The 19,211-nt window shown below is 50.6% G+C and overlaps 1 protein-coding gene across 2 annotated transcripts in view; it reads left to right on the forward strand.

The window, feature by feature from the left end:
- The first annotated feature begins 6,819 nt into the window (after window positions 1–6,819).
- The window catches only part of DCTN1 (dynactin subunit 1), a 102,014-nt gene continuing 89,622 nt past the window's right edge, over window positions 6,820–19,211 (forward strand). For both annotated transcript variants that reach the window (XM_068273671.1, XM_068273675.1), the window contains exon 1: window positions 6,820–7,123. In XM_068273671.1, the coding sequence (XP_068129772.1) occupies window positions 7,097–7,123 (27 nt within the window). In that variant the 5' untranslated portion in view covers window positions 6,820–7,096. The remainder of the gene's footprint in view (window positions 7,124–19,211) is intronic.

A 19,211-nucleotide genomic window follows, 5' to 3' on the forward strand; every position in this document is an offset into this window, starting at 1 on the left:
TCTCATGGCCCTGAGTGCGCCTGCACAGCTCTCATGCCCTCTGCGCACTTCTCATGGCCGTGAGTGCACCTGCACAGCTCTCATGCCCTCTGCGCACTTCTCATGGCCGTGAGTGCGAATGCACAGCTCTCATGGCCTCTGCGCACTTCTCATGGCCCTGAGTGCACCTGCACAGCTCTCATGCCCTCTGCGCACTTCTCATGGCCCTGAGTGCACCTGCACAGCTCTCATGCCCTCTGCGCACTTCTCATGGCCGTGAGTGCGCCTGCACAGCTCTCATGCCCTCTGCGCACTTCTCATGGCCCTTAATGCGCCTGCACAGCTCTCATGCCCTCTGCGCACTTCTCATGGCCGTGAGTGCGCCTGCACAGCTCTCATGCCCTCTGCGCACTTCTCATGGCCCTGAGTGCACCTGCACAGCTCTCATGCCCTCTGCGCACTTCTCATGGCCCTGAGTGCACCTGCACAGCTCTCATGCCCTCTGCGCACTTCTCATGGCCCTGAGTGCGCCTGCACAGCTCTCATGCCCTCTGGGCACTTCTCATGGCCCTGAGTGCGCCTGCACAGCTCTCATGCCCTCTGCGCACTTCTCATGGCCGTGAGTGCGAATGCACAGCTCTCATGCCCTCTGCGCACTTCTCATGGCCGTGAGTGCGCCTGCACAGCTCTCATGCCCTCTGCGCACTTCTCATGGCCCTAGTGCACCTGCACAGCTCTCATGCCCTCTGCGCACTTCTCATGGCCCTGAGTGCACCTGCACAGCTCTCATGCCCTCTGCGCACTTCTCATGGCCCTGAGCGCACCTGCACAGCTCTCATGCCCTCTGCGCACTTCTCATGGCCCTGAGTGCACCTGCACAGCTCTCATGCCCTCTGCGCACTTCTCATGGCCCTGAGTGCACCTGCACAGCTCTCATGCCCTCTGCGCACTTCTCATGGCCGTGAGTGCGCCTGCACAGCTCTCATGCCCTCTGCGCACTTCTCATGGCCGGGAGTGCGCCTGCACAGCTCTCATGCCCTCTGCGCACTTCTCATGGCCGTGAGTGCGAATGCACAGCTCTCATGCCCTCTGCGCACTTCTCATGGCCGTGAGTGCACCTGCACAGCTCTCATGCCCTCTGCGCACTTCTCATGGCCGTGAGTGCGCCTGCACAGCTCTCATGCCCTCTGCGCACTTCTCATGGCCCGGAGTGCGCCTGCACAGCTCTCATGCCCTCTGGGCACTTCTCATGGCCCTTAATGCGCCTGCACAGCTCTCATGCCCTCTGCGCACTTCTCATGGCCCTGAGTGCGCCTGCACAGCTCTCATGCCCTCTGCGCACTTCTCATGGCCCTGAGTGCACCTGCACAGCTCTCATGCCCTCTGCGCACTTCTCATGGCCGTGAGTGCACCTGCACAGCTCTCATGCCCTCTGCGCACTTCTCATGGCCGTGAGTGCGCCTGCACAGCTCTCATGCCCTCTGCGCACTTCTCATGGCCCTGAGTGCGCCTGCACAGCTCTCATGCCCTCTGCGCACTTCTCATGGCCGTGAGTGCGAATGCACAGCTCTCATGCCCTCTGCGCACTTCTCATGGCTGTGAGTGCGAATGCACAGCTCTCATGCCCTCTGCGCACTTCTCATGGCTGTGAGTGCGCCTGCACAGCTCTCATGCCCTCTGCGCACTTCTCATGGCCGTGAGTGCGCCTGCACAGCTCTCATGCCCTCTGCGCACTTCTCATGGCCGTGAGTGCGCCTGCACAGCTCTCATGCCCTCTGCGCACTTCTCATGGCCCTGAGTGCGCCTGCACAGCTCTCATGCCCTCTGCGCACTTCTCATGGCCCTGAGTGCACCTGCACAGCTCTCATGCCCTCTGCGCACTTCTCATGGCCCTGAGTGCGCCTGCACAGCTCTCATGCCCTCTGCGCACTTCTCATGGCCGTGAGTGCGAATGCACAGCTCTCATGCCCTCTGCGCACTTCTCATGGCCGTGAGTGTGCCTGCACAGCTCTCATGCCCTCTGCGCACTTCTCATGGCCCTGAGTGCGCCTGCACAGCTCTCATGCCCTCTGGGCACTTCTCATGGCCCTTAATGCGCCTGCACAGCTCTCATGCCCTCTGCGCACTTCTCATGGCCCTGAGTGCGCCTGCACAGCTCTCATGCCCTCTGCACAGCTCTAATGCGCCTGCACAGCTCTCATGCCCTCTGCGCACTTCTCATGGCCCTGAGTGCGCCTGCACAGCTCTCATGCCCTCTGAGTGCACCTGCACAGCTCTCATGCCCTCTGCGCACTTCTCATGGCCCTGAGTGCGCCTGCACAGCTCTCATGCCCTCTGCGCACTTCTCATGGCCCTGAGTGCACCTGCACAGCTCTCATGCCCTCTGGGCACTTCTCATGGCCCTGAGTGCACCTGCACAGCTCTCATGCCCTCTGGGCAGTTTAAAAAGGTCATTACTTTTTTAAAGTCACTTGTCTCTGATATCCTAAGCCTGGTACACACATCTCCTCCAATATTAAATGGCAGATTTTACCAACTCCACGTAGTAGTATAAGAGGTTAATTGCCTACACAAACTCTTTATAGTATTCAAAATCTGTTGGCCCTATTACTACATAGGGTGGGGGGGGGGGGGGGCGTGTTCAAGGCTCATAAGCAATTAACTTTTTCTCCCGAGTTTTCGCCTAGTTGATAATTTGTCAACAAAATGCCTTTAAAACCACCAGCAAGCAGGAAAATCTTCCAATCACTGTGACTGTACCCTTTCATCTACTTTTTAATACTTTTTTATTTTAATTAGCAGAGCACTGAAAAGTTATTTTAGGAGAAAAGGTGGATTGAGTAATGTCCACAGTGAGATATGGGAATTCAGGCAGGTTAGTATGCTGGGCACTGTACATACACAGGTCTATGTCACATGTCACTCCAGTGCTCTGTTCTTGCCAATAATGACATATATATTTACAGGGATAATGATGGGATTTGATAACCTGCTTGTGACGATGATCTTGTAGCTGTAGTAAGGGCTAATCAATGCAAGAAGAGAGAATCAGTACAAGCGCTTCCCAAGCTTAAATAATGTCACTATTGCAGCCAAGGACCCTTACTCCACCCATAGAACAACAGAGTTACAGAGTACCCAACAAGCTTGTGGTGAACCAGAACTCCCAGGAGTGTGTAAGGCGTGTCTGAGAGGCTACAATGGACCAAAAACAACAGATCATTCCAGGGCTGTGGAGTCGGAGTCGGGGCAATTTTGGGCACCCGGAGTTGGAGTTGGAGTCGGAGTCGTGGTTTCAGAAACTAGGAAATCGGAGTCGCATGATTTTTGTACAAAATCCACAGCCCTGTTAAGTATTAGACTAAGGAGTCGGAGTCGAGGAGTCGGAGTCTGAGCAATTTTGGGTACCCGGAGTCGGAGTTGGAGTCGTGGTTTCAGAAACTGAGGAGTCTGAATTGGAGTCGGAAGATTTTTGTACCGACTCCACAGCCCTGGATAATTCAATCCTCCTTAGCGCAGACAGTGCTCTTTGCAGTAAACTTTAGGCAGTCATGAAATGGTTAAACCTGCACCCAGTGTTCCAACACAAATAGTGGCACTGCAACCAAATATGAGTAAGACGCTGATTAGTACCCAGAACTTAACACAATTTATTGGTACAAATGCCAATTGAAAATAACTCACATTGTGGATCTTGTACCACAGGGACCCAGACAAAAAAAAAATGTAATAAATATATATATATATATTCTGTCAATTGAGGTATATGCCTTTAAGGTTGACATACCTCTGTGCTGCGTCTGTTAGCTCCGGACTCCTCTGCCATTCTCCAAATATGCACACCAAGAATAGCAAATTTAGAGTTTTAGAAAATGATAAATCTTATTTAAACACCAAATTAGTGTTTTAGCAAATTAAAAGTGATCATAAATGCGTGGGAATTGTTTACAACCAATTATCATGTACTACGATCAAATATATATTTGTCAAGGGGTATGTGTGATAATGTTTACTATGCTAGGGGGTACTTGGTGAGTACAGGGTTTTAAAATTACATACCAATAAAATGTTGAGAAACACTGGTATAGATGATTAACAGAACATAAGTGACAGAAAAGTCTCATGTTTTTATTTCCAGTTTTATAGCTTTATTTTTAACAACACATCAGACTGTCACAGCTGCAGTTTAGAATCCACACTCTGCCATTTATGGTGGTAAAGAAGAGAAGTAGCAACCCTTCATACTTTCCTGCAATAAAGCCTTATGTTTCCTTTTCCTTGACAAATATCAACCTTTTTAGCTTCTATTTACTTTTCAGGATACCACATTGAATTCAACAAGCTGTGGACAAGCTATTTTGCATACATAACAATTTAAATTTTTAAACTCTTGCTGTACTGGAAAACAGAAAGGAGCTTCAGATAATTTCTTGTGCTGGGAATACACGGCTCGTTTTTGAGCCATTACGATGGCACGATAGATAATTTCCAACACATCCGATCTCTCGCCCGATTGTGTCTGCATGAAAGACAATGGAAAAAGATAAGAAAAACGAGCGGAAGATAAGAGTATCGCCTGCGGAGTCGAGCGGGGAAACGATCGGGCGGGAGAATTGAGCTACAAAGTCGAGCCGTGTATGCCCAGCATTAGGGCTAGTACTATATGTGTATATGCTTATCTCATCATGTGACATGTCCCTTCAGCTACGCCCTCCTGGTGATGTTGCTTAATGCAAACCTTAATAAGATGAATTTATATAATGATATAATGATTGGCAGTAAGGACTTGCCTGCTGTTTCCTTATTTGTGGTTTGCAGATTTTCTAATCCATGGTTTAAATGTACTGCTTTAGAAAGTATTTTTTAGAATGAACAATTGTTTTTTCTGAAATGTTTGTTCCGCTTCCAGTTGTCGCAGTGAAAATTTGCAAATGAGGCTAGAAATATGACTGGTTGCTATGGGCAACAAGCACCAATACTTCCCACACAGGAGGCCCAGGGCTGTAGTGTTCGTCTCTTGTTGTAGAAATGCGTTTTTACTATTTCATTGACTCTGATCAATGACACCTGCATTGAAGTATGCCAGAGCTCAAATCTATGAGTTATTGACCCTTTTTTACCTCTTTTCTGCCCTCAGAAGCCATTTACTGACAGGAAAGTGTTTATGGCTGTAATTCCTTATCAGTGAGGGTTATGCTCTAGTCCGCCCTACCCCGACCCGGGCAGAAACTGTCACTTACATACCTGATTTTTAACTCGGGCAGAGAAAGAAAAAAAAGGAACACAGCCTAGTTATTTGTGTGCTGGGCACTGTACATACCCATGTCTATCTCATCATGTCACATGTCTCTTCAGGTATCCTTTATGGTCTGAGATATATAGAGTAATAATAATAAAATAATGAGTAATAAAAATGTAGGATGTCTTCACAGGTTTCCATCACTTAAAGGTGGCCACATAACGAGTTTCCCCGCAAATAAGACACTGTCTTATAGTAATTTTTGCTCCAAAAGATGTGCTAGGGCTTATTATCAGAGGATGTCTTATTTTTGGGGGTAACACTGGTAGTTTTCCTATACACAATGTATATACTACATGCCATGCTGAAACACAAGCAGCATACACACAGCTTGTGGTTTGCAGGTATTGGCTATTACAAGAAATTGATTCTGCTGATTACGTGAGTTTTTCTTGCAGGCAGAGAACTCTGTCAGGCTCCCCAGAGCTATGATAGGATAAGTTGTGTGTCCTGGGAAGAGGTGAAGTGCTGCTGATGCTTATCAGGACAGATCAGGAGGACTGGCTCCAACAAAAACACACATTGCCTGACACATATACAGGACTGTAGAACTCACATTATACTGCTGCTCTCCTGTATCCAGGCTTTGTATTGAGCGTGACTTGCTGGTGTCATGTGGGCTGCTGCTAGGGCTTACATTCGGGGGAGGTCTTATATTTCAAGCATGCTAAGAATTCACGCTAGGGCTTATTCTCAGGGGATGTCTTACTTTAGGGGAAACACGGTAGTTATTTTTTTGTATTTCTTTTTTAAGTTGAGAATTACAATCAATTTTTCAGATTAAAGTAACAATTGGTTGGATAGTGTACTGTTTAGTGCTCTGCCATTGACATTAGGGCTCGAATCTTGGCTCTTCCTGTTCAGTAAGGAGGAGACCTTGGGCAAGACACCCCCCAACACTGCTCCTGCCTATAGAGTGCACCTTAGTGGCTGCAGCTCTGCTGCTTTGAGTCTGTGGCGAGGAAAGCGTGATATAAATGTTCGGTGTCTTGTCTTTTAGATACAATCAGACTAATCCCTATCACACGTGTGTTCGCTTTCTCCCCAATTCTGGTAACAAAAAAATGTGTATAAATCAAAAAACTGTCAATCTATCCTACACCAATCAATTCTCCCAAAGATTGGTCAGAAAAATCAGCCAATCCCTATCGAGTTTTATCGCAGAAAAAAAACTGCTTTTGACTTTTATGTGCAACTTTTTTATTTTAAAGTGCTGTAAAATTGTATCATTTTATTGTATGGTGTGTGGCCACCGTGTTATAGGATGACAGTAAGAGATGATGCAGAATATACATACATAATGATGGTGTGAAATGGGGGGTGAGGGGAGGTGTTCCAATGCTGAATATTCAGAGACCCTGCTGCTGTAAACAGACCCCTGTAAGGACCGCAGGGTCCCTCTCTCCTCCTCAGCAGTCACCGGCAGTGAAAGGGTGCTGCGATTATTCTCGGGGGCTTCTGACAGGCTGATGCTGCCAGGTTGCCAGGCAACAGCTGCACCTCCCTCCCCTCTCCCTCCTCCCTCCCCTGTGCTGGGATGGGAAGCATCCAGAGCCATTGAGCAGCAGAAGGTCTGCCGGAGGGAGAGACAGCAGAGGCCTTTTGGTGATTGATGATGTAAGGGGGTGGACGGGGCGGTGGTTGTAGGATCCATCGGTCTCCTGCCTGCTGTCGCATCCCGGGAGGAAGGGGCATGGCGGACCCCCAGCGCTGACCGTGTGCATCGTCCCACCTGCTCTGCGGCCATTTGCACCTGCAGTGATTTCATGTCCTAATCCTCTCTCTTCTCTCCTCTCTCTCTCTGCCCTTGTGTGAAACATGAAGCAGGCACCGACAACCAGGAAGGTACCCGCTTCTGTATCCATCCCTGACTATAGGGCCCTCCTGCATGTACTTGTGTTGTCATTGCATGCTGCAGAAACGGGCCAGACAGGGAACCAACACCACCAGAGCTGTGCTGCTGCTGCTGCTATGGCGACCGCTTGGGGTACCGATGACTGTATGCAGTGATGTGATATACCAGCTAGGCAATAATATGGCCTTAAAGGAAGCCGGGTACTCTTTCTGCATGGCAGGCTGAAGTCAGTGTGGTTATGTAGGAGGCGTCAGGTTAGTGTGACCACACACACAGGATCTCGCATCCGCCTGTCGCTCTGGAGTGCCCATGAGATGTATTGGGGAGTGTCTATCAGCGACTGATGTCATCTAATTGTTTCTAACCACTCTTATTTGTTTTTCCCTCTCAGGCTTGATAAGAGAAAAATGTTGCTCCATGCCTGTACTGATAGTAAACTAGCTGCAGTGTGTGCTGATCTCTGCTACCTCCTGTATGTACAGTATAAGCTGTTACTCTGTGCCTGCACTGATAGTAACTAGCTGCAGTGTGTGCTGATCTCTGATACCTCCAGTATGTGCAGTATAAGCTGTTACTCTGTGCCTCTACTGATAGTAAAGTAACTGCAGTGTGTACTGATCTCTGCTACCTCCTGTATGTACAGTATAAGCTGTTACTCTGTGCCTGTACTGATAGTAACTAGCTGCAGTGTGTACTGATCTCTGCTACCTCCTGTATGTACAGTATAAGCTGTTACTCTGTGCCTGCACTGATAGTAACTAGCTGCAGTGTGTGCTGATCTCTGATACCTCCAGTATGTACAGTATATGCTGTTACTCTGTGCCTGCACTGATAGTAAACTAGCTGCAGTGTATGCTGATATCTGCTACCTCCTGTATGTAAAGTATAAGCTACTCTGTGCCTGTACTGATGGTAAACTAGCTGCAGTGTGTGCTGATCTCTGCTACCTCCAGTATGTACAATATAAATCGTTACTCTGTGCCTGTACTGATAGTAAACTAGCTGCAGCGTGTGCTGATCTCTGATACCTCCAGTATGTACAGTATAAGCTGTTACTCTGTGCCTGTACTGATAGTAAACTAGCTGCAGTGTGTACTGATCTCTGCTACCTCCAGCATGTACAGTATAGGCTGTTACTCAGTTCTTATACTGTATTGATTGTAAACTAGCAGCAGCGTGTGGTTATTTATGCTTGAGTAATGTTTAAGTGTCCCAGCTACATTGCAGTGACTGTACTCTAATTTGTAGTCTGCTCCTCTTTTCCCCTGTGTAGATCTCATAGAGCCGCAGGGGTGGGAATACAAGCCAGTGAGGGGAGCTTTCTGTAATGTAAACAGTCAGAGTGACATGGTTGTATTATCCTGCAGAGCTATGATCAGCAGTGCTTCTATACGGCTCTATTGATCACAGTCTGCTTGGAAGCTATTTTCAGCACACTTTCACAGAAGTACCGGAACCCATTATCCGGTGTGTGGGAATAAGCAGTTATTTCTTGTTTTATATGCTTTTTGTGCTTTGTGTGTGAGGATGTGCTAGTGTGGCTTAAAGGAACACTACCGCCCAAAGAAAATTAATTTAAAGTCCATTTAAACACATGCAAATAAGAAAGCATGTATGTTCCAGAGTAAAATGAGCTGTAAATTTACTTTTCTCCTATGTTGCTGTCACTTACAGTAGTTGGGAGAATTCTGACCGAACTGACATGTTTTTGACTAGTCCATTTACCCGTGGGGGATTTTCAGTATTTCATTTATTCATTATCCCTGGAAAGGATCTATGCAAAGATGCCTGCGGACCTCCCTACCTGTTTGCACACTATTTTGGCAATTGGATTAAGAAACTGCCGTTCAATAAGTGCTTTTTAAAATAAAGAAAACCCTGAGAATCTCCCCTGAGGAGATGGGCTAATCCACAACCTGTCAGTTCTGCCGCAATCCTACTACCTACTGTGACAGCAACAAAGGAGAAAAGTCATATACAGCACATTTTACTTTGCTTTTTATTCATGTATTTTACTTTTTTTCCCAAGTTCCTTTGTAAGGTGCCTATTAATGGTACAATATTTTCCTCAGATGTGATCTTCCAATGAGGTTTTTACAATCAAACTCTGTAGAAAACCACGTGGTACGTGGAGAAACTAAATGTAATACGATTGTACGGTCGATTGGAATAGAAAACTTTGTGGATTGGAATGGTGGATTTTGCAATCCTATCTGAAGAGGGAAAGCAGCCTTATTGACCGTTTGTGCCAACAATCGATTATTACCTTTCTGATTACGTTCAGACCGGCAAGTCTAATGGAATGATCACATCCGATGAATATATTGTGTAATGGGCACCTTCAGTTTATCATGCAGCAGTTTGAATAAGAACGGTTAAAGCTAGCCAATCTTCCCTTCTGATCAATTGGATCCGATTGGCTAATGTTGATAGTGCCAATTATCAGATTATCTTTTTTTATCAGATTGGTTATAGATTTAGCGTGGCGATCGATGACTTGGATGACTTCCTTCCAATCACAATTATCCCGCGGTTATCGGCTGGGAAGGTGGATCGGTAGTGCGCACCTTTAGACGGCGGCCCAGTTTGCTGGTGAATTGGTCGGTCTTTGTGTCATGTTACCACGTCGCTGTGATATGAAGCTGCAGCCGTATAATCTGTCTCCGCTGTGCAGTCAGAAATAGGCGTTTATTATCCTCTTATCCACATCTGTGACACTGAGCTAACAGCCTGACAGCCAGCCTAGGAATGCCTCTGTACACCACTGACTACTGCATCCGTGTCCTGGGTCACACCAGATCATAGTACAGACCAGCAGCCAGCCTAAGAATGCCTCTGTACACCACTGACTACTGCATCCGTGTCCTGGGTCACACCAGATCATAGTACAGACCAGCAGCCAGCCTAAGAATGCCTCTATACTCCACTGACTGCTGCAGCCGTGTCCAGGGTCACATCAAATCATAGTACAGACCAGAAGCCAGCCTAGGAATGCCACTATACACTACTGACTACTGCATCCGTGTCCTGGGTCACACCAGATCATAGTACAGACCAGCAGCCAGCCTAAGAATGCCTCTATACTCCACTGACTGCTGCAGCCGTGTCCAGGGTCATATCAAATCATAGTAGATGGTTGGTAAATGGTTAGGAAATCAGGCAGATTCCTACACTAGCTAACTTTTTTTAATGCTGTGTCTTCTACTCGGATTGCATTATCCTGCTGTTGGCGGGGGTGGAGCAAAGACTAAACTCTCTAGGAAGGTTGCAGTATTAAGCGGTGACAGTCTGTGGGCAGGAAGTGGCTGCTGTCCGGGCTCCTGAATAGAACTCTGCTTCTGAGGGCAACACAGGCGTAATAAAATGGTTATCTAGAGTTTGGCCTTAATAAAATTAGCCCAGGTGGTTTGCTATAACCTGATATGACTGAAGTGAACCTGGCATCTTTTGACCAACTGCTTCATAGCAGATACTGTTTGTCGGGGTTTGTTGGGTGATGTGCCTGTTGTTGTTGTTCATGTGACATTTCCCTGCTTGCTGCTAGATTACAGCAGGTGTGGCAAGCTGCTCAGGCTCAGTCTGTAGGGGATAGCCTATAACAGGGAGAGAAGACCTGTGCAGTCATCTAATGGGGCCCATACACTGGTTGATTTCAGCCATCAATCGATCGATCAATTCTATAGAATCAATCAGAAATCGATTCTATCAAATTCCCAGGTCGATCGATTTGCGGCCTATTTTGATCGTTTTCAATCGATTTGATCTATCTGACAGGATGGAAGATCTAGGTCGATGTGCTGCTGGCAGCAGATCGATGGCCCATAAAGTTGCATTGGATCTAATGGTCCAACAATGCATTTAGATCCATTTCCAATAGATTTCTTTCTGAAATCTATTGGAAATCTGTTCCTAGTGTGTGGCAGACATCGGATTCCTGTCAGATTCGACTTGACAGGCATCTGCCAGATATCTATCTGATGGTCTAATCTGCTGCAAATCTGTAAGTGTATGGCCACCTTAAGGCTGCTCAGTATATAGGGGATATCCTAGAACAGGGAGGAGCAGCTCGGTCTATAGGTGATATCCTGTAACAGGAAGTAGCTCGGTCTACAGGGGATATCCTGTAACAGGAAGGAGGAGCTCGGTCTATAGGGAATATTCTATAAGGAGGAGGAGCTCGGTCTATAGGGGATATCCTAGAACGGGGAGGAGCAGCTCGGTCTGCAGGGGATATCCTAGAACAGGGAGGAGGAGATCGTCTGCAGAGGATATCCTAGAACAGGGAGGAGGAGATCGTCTGCAGGGGATATCCTAGAACAGGGAGGAGGAGATCGTATGCAGAGGATATCCTAGAACAGGGAGGAGGAGATCGTATGCAGGGGATATCCTAGAACAGGGAGGAGGAGATCGTATGCAGGGGATATCCTAGAACAGGGAGGAGGATCTCATTCTACAGGGGATGGGGTTTTTATTGCTGTCTGGCTTCCAGGCATTGAGAAGATTTCCTTCACTTGCTATTCCAGTGAGTGCATCAGGTTAGGGTAGTTTGTGGGTCTCAGGCATGCAGATTAATCTAGCCAATATATGAAGAAAAATGCTGCCCATACTATATGGACTCTTGGGCTGGAGGTATTGGAGGAATTAGAAGGGGTTGTGTACAGGTCATGGGTTGGCAGGGATAGGTCAGGGAATTGGAAGGGTTGTGTTCAGGTTACGGGTTGGCAGGGGAAGTGTCAGGGACAGGTCAGGGAATTGGAAGGGTTGTGTTAAGGTATGGGGTGGCAGGGGTCAGGGTCACTGTCAGGGATTTGTATGGCGTTGTGTTCAGGTTATGGGTTGTCAGGGGTCAGTGTTAGGGACAGATCAGGGAATTGGACGGCGTTGTGTTCAGGTTACGGGTTGGCAGGGGGCAGTGTTAGGGACAGGTCAGGGAATTGGAAGGGTTGTGTTCAGGTTACGGGTTGGCAGGGGGCAGTGTAAGGGACAGGTCAGGGATTTGTATGGCGTTGTGTTCAGGTTATGGGTTGTCAGGGGTCAGTGTTAGGGACAGGTCAGGGATTTGTATGGCGTTGTGTTCAGGTTATGGGTTGTCAGGGGTCAGTGTTAGGGACAGATCAGGGAATTGGACGGCGTTGTGTTCAGGTTATGGGTTGTCAGGGGTCAGTGTTAGGGACAGATCAGGGAATTGGACGGCGTTGTGTTCGGGTTACGGGTTGGCAGGGGGCAGTGTTAGGGACAGGTCAGGGAATTGGACGGCGTTGTGTTCAGGTTATGGGGTAGGCAGTTGGCAGTGTCATGGATTCGGACGGCGTTGTGTTCAGGTTACAGGTTGGCAGGGGTCAGTGTCAGGTATTGGACGGCGTTGTGTTCGGGTTACGGGTTGGCAGGGGGCAGTGTCCGGGACAGGTCAGGGATTTGTATGGCGTTGTGTTCAGGTTATGGGTTGTCAGGGGTCAGTGTTAGGGACAGATCAGTGAATTGGCCGGCGTTGTGTTCGGGTTACGGGTTGGCAGGGGTCAGTGTCAGGTATTGGATGGGGTGGTGTTCAGGTTACGGGTTGGCAGGGGGCAGTGTCCGGGACAGGTCAGGGAATTGGAAGGGTTGTGTTCAGGTTACAGGTAGGCAGGGGTCAGTGTCAGGGAATTGGAAGGGTTGTGTTCAGGTTATGGGTAGGCAGGGGGGCAGTGTTATGGACAGGTCAGGGAATTGGAAGGGTTGTGTTCAGGTTACGGGTTGGCAGGGGATCAGTGTTAGAGACAGGTCAGGGAATTGGAAGAGTTGTGTTAAGGTATGGGTTGGCAGGGGTCAGTGTCAGGGAATTGGATGGGGTTGTGTTCAGGTTACAGGTTGGCAGGGGTCAGTGTCAGGGAATTGTAAGGGTTGTGTTCAGGTTACGGGTTGGCAGGGGGCAGTGTTAGGGACAGGTCAGGGAATTGGAAGGGTTGTGTTCAGGTTACGGGTTGGCAGGGGGCAGTGTTAGGGACAGGTCAGGGAATTGGAAGGGTTGTGTTCAGGTTACGGGTTGGCAGGGGGCAGTGTTAGGGACAGGTCAGGGAATTGGAAGGGTTGTGTTAAGGTATGGGTTGGCAGGGGTCAGTGTCAGGGATTTGGATGGCGTTGTGTTCAGGTTACGGGTTGGCAGGGGTCAGTGTCAGGTCAGGGAATTGAAAGGGTTGTGTTCAGGTTACAGGTAGGCAGGTGGCAGTGTCAGGGAATTGGATGGTGTTGTGTTCAGGTTACAGGTAGGCAGGGGTCAGTGTCAGGGAATTGGATGGGGTTGTGTTCAGGTTATGGGTAGGCAGGGCTCAATGTCGGGGATAGGTCAGGGAAGGTCAGTCTGTAAGGACAAAGTCAGAGTAGGCTTAGGTGGTAGCAGCAAGTTGTAGTTCAGAATGTAACTGGTTGGTTTATTGGCATCAGTCAGGCTGACATTGACCTTGCAGCGTTGCTGAAGCATCATTGTAAAGATAATCGCCCCCCAGTGGCTGTGATCCCCCCAGACTGTGCACATTATCCGGGGCAGCCGCCTAGTATCTGCGTGGAGCAGGAGGCTATTACTGCCTGGCACCGACATGCTGCACGACGGCAGCAGCTTAATGACTCTGCATCCATTGTCCCAGATCCCGACCCTCCTGGGAAGCCCTTCTTCATTTTTAGCTGTAGCTGGCGCTTATTACCGCTGATGATCCAGCGTTAGAAGCGAGATCCTGTGCCGGTATATCTGTGCCAGTCTCCCAGGCCTCGCCCTCTGGGAGAGATGTGGGTTGTGTGCCCAGACTTACTCCAGAGCCTGATAAGACTGTGCCAGGATTTCCCAGCCTCCTTTGCTGAATCTCTTCCACACTGTAACCAGCAGAAGCATGAATAATGCTTCTGTGCTCCCTCTGCTTAGCATGCCAGCCATGCGTGTCTCCGTGCTACAGAAATGTGTGCAGCCAGCTGGTGACATGCCCCTCACTGCTCTATGCCTGCCCCTCACTGCTCTGTCTGTGACTGCCCCTCACTGCTCTGTCTGTGACTGCCCCTCACTGCTCTGTCTGTGACTGCCCCTCACTGCTCTGTCTGTGACTGCCCCTCACTGCTCTGTCTGTGACTGCCCCTCACTGCTCTGTCTGTGACTGCCCCTCACTGCTCTGTCTGTAACTGCCCCTCACTGCTCTGTCCTCGCTGACTGCCCCTCACTGCTCTGTTTGTGACTGCCCCTCACTGCTCTGTCCTCGCTGACTGCCCCTCACTGCTCTGTCTGTGACTGCCCCTCACTGCTCTGTTTGTGACTGCCCCTCACTGCTCTGTCCTCGCTGACTGCCCCTCACTGCTCTGTCTGTGACTGCCCCTCACTGCTCTGTCTGTGACTGCCCCTCACTGCTCTGTCTGTAACTGCCCCTCGCTGCTCTGTCCTCGCTGACTGCCCCTCACTGCTCTGTTTGTGACTGCCCCTCACTGCTCTGTCCTCGCTGACTGCCCCTCACTGCTCTGTCTGTGACTGCCCCTCACTGCTCTGTCTGTGACTGCCCCTCACTGCTCTGTCCTCGCTGACTGCCCCTCACTGCTCTGTCTGTGACTGCCCCTCACTGCTCTGTCTGTGACTGCCCCTCACTGCTCTGTCTGTGACTGCCCCTCACTGCTCTGTCTGTGACTGCCCCTCACTGCTCTGTCTGTGACTGCCCCTCACTGCTCTGTCTGTGACTGCACCTCACTGCTCTGTCCTCGCTGACTGCCCCTCACTGCTCTGTCTGTGACTGCCCCTCACTGCTCTGTCTGTGACTGCCCCTCACTGCTCTGTCTGTGACTGCCCCTCACTGCTCTGTCTGTGACTGCCCCTCACTGCTCTGTCTGTGACTGCCCCTCACTGCTCTGTCTGTGACTGCCCCTCACTGCTCTGTCTGTAACTGCCCCTCACTGCTCTGTCTGTAACTGCCCCTCACTGCTCTGTCCTCGCTGACTGCCCCTCACTGCTCTGTTTGTGACTGCCCCTCACTGCTCTGTCCTCGCTGACTGCCCCTCACTGCTCTGTCTGTGACTGCCCCTCACTGCTCTGTCTGTGACTGCCCCTCACTGCTCTGTCTGTGACTGCCCCTCACTGCTCTGTCTTTGACTGCCCCTCACTGCTCTGTCTGTGACTGCCCCTCACTGCTCTGTCTGTGACTGCACCTCACTGCTCTGTCCTCGCTGACTGCCCCTCACTGCTCTGTCTGTGACTGCCCCTCACTGCTCTGTCTGTGACTGCCCCTCACTGCTCTGTCTGTGACTGCCCCTCACTGCTCTGTCTGTGACTGCCCCTCACTGCTCTGTCTGTGACTGCCCCTCACTGCTCTGTCTGTGACTGCCCCTCACTGCTCTGTCTGTGACTGCCCCTCACTGCTCTATGCCTGCCCCTCACTGCTCTATGCCTGCCCCTCACTGCTCTGTCTGTGACTGCCCCTCGCTGCTCTGTCTGTGACTGCCCCTCGCTGCTCTGTCTGTGACTGCCCCTCGCTGCTCTGTCTGTGACTGCCCCTCGCTGCTCTGTCTGTGACTGCCCCTCGCTGCTCTGTCTGTGACTGCCCCTCGCTGCTCTGTCTGTGACTGCCCCTCGCTGCTCTGTCTGTGACTGCCCCTCGCTGCTCTGTCTGTGACTGCCCCTCGCTGCTCTGTCTGTGACTGCCCCTCGCTGCTCTGTCTGTGACTGCCCCTCGCTGCTCTGTCTGTGACTGCCCCTCGCTGCTCTGTCTGTGACTGCCCCTCACTGCTCTGTCTGTGACTGCCCCTCACTGCTCTGTCTGTGACTGCCCCTCACTGCTCTGTCTGTGACTGCCCCTCACTGCTCTGTCTGTGACTGCCCCTCACTGCTCTGTGACTGCCCCTCACTGCTCTGTCTGTGACTGCCCCTCACTGCTCTGTCTGTGACTGCCCCTCACTGCTCTGTCTGTGACTGCCCCTCACTGCTCTGTCTGTGACTGCCCCTCACTGCTCTGTCTGTGACTGCCCCTCACTGCTCTGTCTGTGACTGCCCCTCACTGCTCTGTCTGTGACTGCCCCTCACTGCTCTGTCTGTGACTGCCCCTCACTGCTCTGTCTGTGACTGCCCCTCACTGCTCTGTCTGTGACTGCCCCTCACTGCTCTGTCTGTGACTGCCCCTCACTGCTCTGTCTGTGACTGCCCCTCACTGCTCTGTGACTGCCCCTCACTGCTCTGTCTGTGACTGCCCCTCACTGCTCTGTCTGTGACTGCCCCTCACTGCTCTGTCTGTGACTGCCCCTCACTGCTCTGTCTGTGACTGCCCCTCACTGCTCTGTCTGTGACTGCCCCTCACTGCTCTGTCTGTGACTGCCCCTCACTGCTCTGTCTGTGACTGCCCCTCGCTGCTCTGTTCTCGCTGACTGCCCCTCACTGCTCTGTCCTCGCTGACTGCCCCTCACTGCTCTGTCCTCGCTGATTGCCCCTCGCTGCTCTGTGCTCGCTGATTGCCCCTCGCTGCTCTGTCTGTGACTGCCCCTCACTGCTCTGTCTGTGACTGCCCCTCACTGCTCTGTCTGTGACTGCCCCTCACTGCTCTGTCTGTGACTGCCCCTCACTGCTCTGTCTGTGACTGCCCCTCACTGCTCTGTCTGTGACTGCCCCTCACTGCTCTGTCTGTGACTGCCCCTCACTGCTCTGTCTGTGACTGCCCCTCACTGCTCTGTCTGTGACTGCCCCTCACTGCTCTGTCTGTGACTGCCCCTCACTGCTCTGTCTGTGACTGCCCCTCACTGCTCTGTCTGTGACTGCCCCTCACTGCTCTGTCTGTGACTGCCCCTCACTGCTCTGTCTGTGACTGCCCCTCACTGCTCTGTCTGTGACTGCCCCTCACTGCTCTGTCTGTGACTGCCCCTCACTGCTCTGTCCTCACACTCTGTGACTGCTCCTCACTGCTCTGTCCTCACACTCTGTGACTGCTCCTCACTGCTCTGTCCTCACACTCTGTGACTGCCCCTCACTGCTCTGTCCTCACACTCTGTGACTGCCCCTCACTGCTCTGTCCTCACACTCTGTGACTGCCCCTCACTGCTCTGTCCTCGCACTGACTGCCTCTCCCTGCTCTGTCCTCACACTCTGTGACTGCCCCTCACTGCTCTTTCCTCACTGACTGCCCCTCACTGCTCTGTCCTCGCTTACTGCCCCTCGCTTCTCTGTCCTTACACTCTGTGACTGCCCCTCACTGCTCTGTCCTCACACTCTGTGACTGCCCCTCACTGCTCTGTCCTCACACTCTGACTGCCCCTCACTGCTCTGTCCTCACACTCTGTGACTGCTCCTCACTGCTCTGTCCTCACACTGTGACTGCCCCTCACTGCTCTGTCCTCACACTGTGATTGCCCCTCAGTGCTCTGTCCTCACACTGTGACTGCCCCTCACTGCTCTGTCCTCACACTGTGATTGCCCCTCAGTGCTCTGTCCTCACACTGTGACTGCCACTCGGTGCTCTGTCCTCACACTGTGACTGCCACTCGGTGCTCTGTCCTCACACTCTGTGACTGCCGCTCGCTGCTCTGTCCTCACACTGTGATTGCCCCTCAGTGCTCTGTCCTCACACTCTGTGACTGCCCCTCACTGCTCTGTCTTCACACTCTGTGACTGCCCCTCACTGCTCTGTCCTCACACTCTGTGACTGCCCCTCCCTGCTCTGTCCTCACACTCTGTGACTGCCCCTCACTGCTCTGTCTTCACACTCTGTGACTGCCCCTCACTGCTCTGTCTTCACACTCTGTGACTGCCCCTCACTGCTCTGTCCTCACACTCTGTGACTGCCGCTCCCTGCTCTGTCCTCACACTCTGTGACTGCCGCTCCCTGCTCTGTCCTCACACTCTGTGACTGCCCCTCAGTGCTCTGTCCTCACACTCTGTGACTGCCCCTCCCTGCTCTGTCCTCACACTCTGTGACTGCTCCTCACTGCTCTGTCTTCACACTCTGTGACTGCTCCTCACTGCTCTGTCTTCACACTCTGTGACTGCTCCTCCCTGCTCTGTCTTCACACTCTGTGACTGCCCCTCCCTGCTCTGTCTTCACACTCTGTGGCTGCCCCTCACTGCTCTGTCCTCACACTCTGTGGCTGCCCCTTACTGCTCTGTCCTCACACTCTGTGACTGCCCCTCACTGCTCTGTCCTCTCTGACTTGAAACTGCAATTACTCCATTCGTAGTTACAGGCAGGTCATCAGCTGTGTGCAATAAAGCAAAAGTTACCATGGAAGAAGCAAGACGTAGAGTGGGATTTGTGCACCTGCACCCTCAATAGATAGTGTTTCTAACCTTTATAACACAGCGTGCAAAATATTTTTTTTATCTTCTTTTAGAAAACTGACATTGGGATGGTGGTTAATGAAATATATACTGTATATTAATCACCCTACAAAGTTGAGCAAAGAGAAATAAGTAAATCAACTTTGGCTAACTCCATTCTTTGGTTTCTCCAAGGTAGCTTTTGCGCACAGCTGAGGTAGATTGCGCACACTCCGGTGTATGTGGAGACAGATATAAGTGCTAGCGAATAACATAATAACAAGTAGACTAAAATACCAGTCAAGCCGAATCAGCGGGAATGAAACTGGGCAAGGAGAAATTAATGTCACTGAAAAACGATAAATTAAGAAAAAGGAAAAAAGGGTCTAAGGGCCTTTTTCCACTACCTTGCGATTTGTGATTTGATTCTGATCGCAAATCGCAAGGTATATTAAACTAATGGAAACTGCAGCAGCAATTTCCATTAGTGTGATCCGATTGCGATGCGATTTTGGTCAAAGCGCAATCGTCATCCTGCCACGTTTTGTATACGATTGAGCTGTACTATGAGTATAGTAGCGCAATCGCATGGTGGAAATTGAAACGCGATTGCGATCGCATTATATAGTGGAAGAGAGCCCACAACGGCAAGACTGAGCATAGCCAGAAACAGAGTGATCTTCCTGCACCAACAGAATCTCTCACAGATAGTCCACTGTAGGTCTGAAGATAAGTACATACCGTAGATGAATATCTGGAGCCAATCATAAAGCATGGTGGAGGGTCTTTGCAGGTTTGGAGCTGTTCCTGTAGACCTGGGGATTATTGAGAACTAGCTT

This window comes from Hyperolius riggenbachi, chromosome 1 (assembly GCF_040937935.1).
Source record: "Hyperolius riggenbachi isolate aHypRig1 chromosome 1, aHypRig1.pri, whole genome shotgun sequence".
In the NCBI taxonomy this organism is placed as follows: Eukaryota; Metazoa; Chordata; class Amphibia; order Anura; family Hyperoliidae; genus Hyperolius; species Hyperolius riggenbachi.